This window comes from Pteropus medius, unplaced genomic scaffold (assembly GCF_902729225.1).
Source record: "Pteropus medius unplaced genomic scaffold, Ma_sr-lr_union100, whole genome shotgun sequence".
Taxonomy (NCBI): domain Eukaryota; kingdom Metazoa; phylum Chordata; class Mammalia; order Chiroptera; family Pteropodidae; genus Pteropus; species Pteropus medius.
Window position 1 is genome coordinate 577,030 of NW_024350398.1, and position 5,023 is coordinate 582,052.

General features: G+C 52.4%; 1 protein-coding gene and 1 pseudogene across 1 annotated transcript; one reads left to right on the plus strand and one right to left on the minus strand.

The window, feature by feature from the left end:
- Positions 1–41: 41 nt before the first annotated feature.
- Positions 42–3,804, plus strand: CFAP126 (cilia and flagella associated protein 126). Its single transcript, XM_039839866.1, has 5 exons — positions 42–1,031; positions 1,996–2,056; positions 2,254–2,336; positions 2,824–3,000; positions 3,358–3,804. Exons 1-5 carry the CDS (start codon positions 1,005–1,007, stop codon positions 3,580–3,582), a joined length of 573 nt encoding a protein of 190 aa, XP_039695800.1. The 5' UTR covers positions 42–1,004; the 3' UTR covers positions 3,583–3,804.
- Positions 3,805–4,390: 586 nt separating this feature from the next.
- Positions 4,391–4,509, minus strand: LOC120584230 (uncharacterized; annotated as a pseudogene).
- Positions 4,510–5,023: the final 514 nt, after the last annotated feature.

Consider the following 5,023-nt stretch of genomic DNA (forward strand, 5'->3'; position numbering starts at 1 on the left):
GACTGCTCACCACTAGGCAGAGAGATGGGTGTCTCTTCAGTCACCTTGGTTGTCTACAGCTGTCCTCCAGACTCCTCAGGAAGGGTCCTCATCAAGGGTATCCTCGCGTTATGCTGTGTGGGGGAGGGTCATAGCAGCTTCCAACAGGGGTGGCCGTGGAGCCCTCCCAGCAGAGGCCGAGCTCAGAACTCGTGCTGTGCACGCGCGCCCGTGCTGGGTGTGTCCTGGCACCACCACTGAGTTCTCCACGCCGTGGCGCTCTCGGCGTCCGGTTCAGTGTCCCAGCACTAGCTCCTCATTCGGCTCATCCAGCCAACACCAAGCACCTGTGGCTCTAGAGTGATGGCGGCAAAAGGAGGCACTAAAGGACCAAGGAACAAGACGTGCTTCTCTCTCTGGGGACAAACCCGAGTCGGTCGCTTTGTGAAATACCATTCCTGTTATTCTGCCTGAGGCAGAACGGGGCCTCACCGGTGCTGAGTACCCACTGGGCTGATACCACCTAAACGCTCGCTGCTCACGTCGCCTCGCTCACCAGTCAGGCGGGCACGACTGCCCCGTGCGCAGGGGTCCGCAGAGGGGTCCTGGAGGGAGGCCAGTGCCGCCTGCCGCGCAGCTCCTACGTCCTGACGGTAAGGACTCCACCCCAGGGTCCGGCTCAGGCCTGCGGCGCACTGCGCCACGCTGCCCAGTGTGCACCGCCCTTGGGGCTACATGGCCCGGCGTGGTGGAGAGCCGGTCACAGACGGCCTGGGAGTGCTTCGGCAGGGTTAAGCCGAGCTACCAGACAGACAGGGCTGTTGTTCAGCTACTTTGCTCACTGTCCCTCGCATCTCGAAATGAAAATAAACCTAAACTTCTGGGTAAAAGGCTGGGAGAACTGTCCTCCAAGCAAGTGCCTAATAAGAAGAGAAAGGCCACAGGCTAATTGGGAGGTCCGCGGGCAGGTCCAGCCTCCCGCGGTTGCCAGGCAACAAAGGTAAACAGCAGGAAGCGGCAGGATCATGGCCACTAACTACAGTGCCAACCAGGTAAGTTCTTGTTCCATCTCTCTAACGTTTAATTTTGCCTCCAGGGTGTACCTTTGAACTGACACCTCCCACAGGGTTCTGATCACTGAACAGACAGTTGAGAGTGGGGTGAAGTATTTTTCACCTCCTCAGCTCCTTGGGAAAGGGAAGGCCCGGGGACAAGCAAAACATGTCCCCTGGGGTAAGTTTGTAGAGTCTAAACCAGACATCAGCAGGTTTTCTCTGTAAAGGGCCAGAGACTAAATATTTAAGGTTTTGTGGACAAAGTGACAAAATCAGAGATATAAGTATCTGCATAAGGAGAGAAAACATTTTTCATGAAGTTTTAACAAAATTCAAAACCTAACAATTGAGTGCAATATTTTATACGACTAATGAAAAGAATAGCTTTCTTTTGGGAACAAAAACATTTGGCATAGTTGGGATACAAAGTTAGTGTTCCCTTGTATCAAATCAGTTGGGAATGTTGGTCTACAAAAATCATTCTCAGCTTTCTCCCGCCAGCCCCAGACAGGAGGATGGGTCTGCTCACCACTGGTTTAGACCAGTGCTGTCTAATAAGAAGATAATGAGACTCATGAATGTAACTTAAAATTTTCTGGTAGTTACATTAAAAAATTAAAAATAAGTTTAATTTAGTCAGTAAATTCAAAATATTATTTCAACATTTAATATTTTAAAAGTTAGTCAGATATTTTACATTCCCTTTTGTTCTCAGTCTTTTACGCTTATAAAGTACCTCAATTTGGACCAGTCACACTTCAACTGCTCAACAGCCACATGTGGCTCCATGTGAGACAGCACCACTGAGACCAAATGACACCCTCTAAAGCCTAGCACAGGGGTTCAGGCTCCGCCCCTCAAATGTAGGGACCCGTGCCTGGCTTCTCCCCCGACCCCCTCGGCTTCACCCCTGGCCTGGGGCTGTTGGGCCTCAGACGGGCTGTCGCCTTTCTCTCCACAGTACGAAAGCGCTTTCTCGCCCAAGTACCTGCAGAACTGGTGTCCCGCCAAGCCAACCAAAGAGTGTGTCAGCACTCCAGTTCGTCTAAGATCGTCATGTTGTTTTCTATGGAAAGCCAGATCGCTTCCACTTTCTTTCTGGCGATTCTGGCACTCTCACTTTTCAGCGTTCTTGCACTTCTCCCGCCTTCTGTGCCCTAGAAGACCCTTTCTCCTCTCTCCTCCCACGCCCTAGGCAAGGTTTCCCCGCCTCCACCACAGGGCACTTCTTCCCACGAAGGCTACACTCAGATTATCGCCAACGACCGTGGTCACCTGCTGCCTTCAGTGCCCCGTTCCAAGGTGAGATGCTCACCCCCACTCCTATGGAGAGGGTAGACTGGAGACCGTGCATGCCCCCAAACTTCTAACCAGTTTATCCAACAGGACAGGGTCATAGTTAGCACCCAGAACTCCTTAGGCTGATAAACGGTCCATATGAAATGGTGGTCTTCCGGTGATACTTACCCAGTGGGTATTCCTCCAGACTTAGCCTAAGGGTGCAGGTTTAGCCAGCGGAGGCCAGGAGATGAAAACCTTGGGGTGACCTGAATGAGAAGGGAGCAAGTGACCCCATTTTGGACCTGTGGTTTCCTCATTTAATATATACGTAGTGGGTACTAAAGACACTCGCTCTGTCTCGCCTTACTACCCACATTACCGAAGGCGGAAGACACACAGGACCAGCACAGGCCCCGCCAGCAGGTCTGCCCCTGGTCTCAGCCCTGATCTCAGCCCTGATCTCAGCCCTGGGTGTGCAGTGTGAGAAACCCTGTCTTTTCCCTTTCAGGCAAGTCCATGGGGTTCCTTCATGGGCACGTGGCAGATGCCTCTGAAGGTGCCTCCTGCTCGGGTGACCCTGACCTCCCGCACAGCTGCTGGTGCTGCCTCCCTCACCGAATGGATACAGAAAAATCCAGATCTGCTCAAGGCCTCCAATGGCCTGCGTCCAGAAATCGCAGGCAAGGTATCTATCTGTTCCTCCCTCCTAAGCTCAAATCCCATGGCTGCCATTTCTTTCCAACCTCAAAAATGTCCATTGCTATACCACTGAGACCCAGCAGGGGGAACCTCCAACCAGCTCTGCCTGATCCTGTCCCGTCCCTAAGCACCTTCTCGGGTCTGAGGGATCGGCTAAGGACGTCTCGCTCTCCAGCACAAAATGATGTGATCTCAAGGGGAGGTCAGCAGAATCAAAACTGACTCTTCTTATTTGAAACCTGACTTTTTGTCCATGGTATGGGGAGAAAGAAATCTACAGAGTTCTGAGCTGGACCGGGAATGCCCAGGCCTAACCTGACTGGCCCCCTCTTCTACCCGACAGCCCCGTGAGGCAGAGGCAGACAGTCAGAAGCAACCCGGGACGCCTACACAGCAAGCACCAAGTGCAGCCGTAATTCAGTGCTCCCCAACGTCAAGTCTCTCTGTCCCAGATCAACTCCAAAGCCCACACCCCTCTGCGGGTCACACTCCAGGTCCCCAAAGCCGAGCCAGCTCTCCCAAGGGCCCCTGGAAGCCCATGCACGCTAGGACACTGGGCAGGTCCTAATCAGGCCGAGGTCAGGAAATGCAAACCTGGACACCAGGGGGCCACAGGGGCACACGAGACCCCCATCCAGAGGCTGAGTCGAGTGCACAAGACCCCCCCAGGGAAATTATGGGGTGGGAACGAAGGCAAATTGGGAAAATAAACATCATTTGTTGAATCTTTTACTGATTTGGACTTTTTCCCTCCTGCTGTGGCTGCCTCTTGTAACCTATAACCAGGAGGAGGGGGGTTGGGGAAACAGAGAGAAATTCAGGACAATGTTTCATGGGGGGGCAGGATTTGACACATCTTATAAGGGTTCACTTACCTCCAGGAAATGACCAATATAGAAGATGGTCTGGAATCACAGCAAAAACCTCACTGAAAGCCTACCCACCCCCATGAACTACAAGTTCAAGGTCAGAAGCAGTCCTTTAGTAGAGCATGTGTATGTGTCTTTGGAGAAAGTGGGGGGGGGAAGCTATGGGAAACAGAGCAGAAGCCACCACCCTTGTCTAAGACGTCATATCTGATGACAGTAGACAGGGAAAAAGAGATACAAAAGCAAAAGTGCAAATATAGTCTGAAAATGAAGTGATCAGAAGGAAGAGATGAAGAAGTGGGAAGTAGAAATTCATGAATACAAGCATGATGACACTCGGCCACTCCTCAACCCAATCGCCTGAATGGGAAGCAACCACCAAAAAGGCCAAGTCCCCTATCCACGTCCCATCCTCCGACTTGTTTTTAGGCGAGGTAACCCTTGGTTGACCTCACAGATTGCAAGGACCTTGTCAGCTTAAAATCTCTTATTTTTTTTCATTTTTTACGCCTACAGCACCTGGTCTTCCTAGGTGGTCTCCCATCCAAGTACTAACCAGATCCGACCCTGCTTAGCTTCCGAGACCAGACGGGACCGGGCTTGTTCAGGGTGGCATGGCCGTAGAGCTGACATGTTTAGCATTGTCCCCATTCTGCACCTTCCTGGCACTGGCTGTCAAATTGAATGCCCTTGCCAAACACTCCCCAGCCCCAATGCCAAGGTGTTCCCTCAGAAACATGGAGCCCTCACTCCAAGGACAAGGACAGAGGACATATGCCTTAAGCTGGAGGAAGCCTACTTTTCTTAATCCCCACTCTCCTCTCTCCAAGTGTACATACCTAGCTGTCACCTGAACGGCCCTCCAGGCCTCTCCCGGATCACAACTTGCTGACCTGTACCATGGGGCTACGACCCACTCTCGGTGGGAGTTCAGAGCTGGTGAAGGCCCACGAGCTCTCCACACGCTCAGGTGCCACTTTCTGAGGCTCCCATGGGACATTAAACCTCCGCTACTTGCGTCTGAGTCCCTGAACACTTTCCCAGGTGCAGAGTCCACTGTCCCCCTCTTGAGAAGGGTCTGATGGGGACGGGCTCCACCCCAGCCACCATTCTCTGGGTTGCTCTAGATTTCAAGAAGAG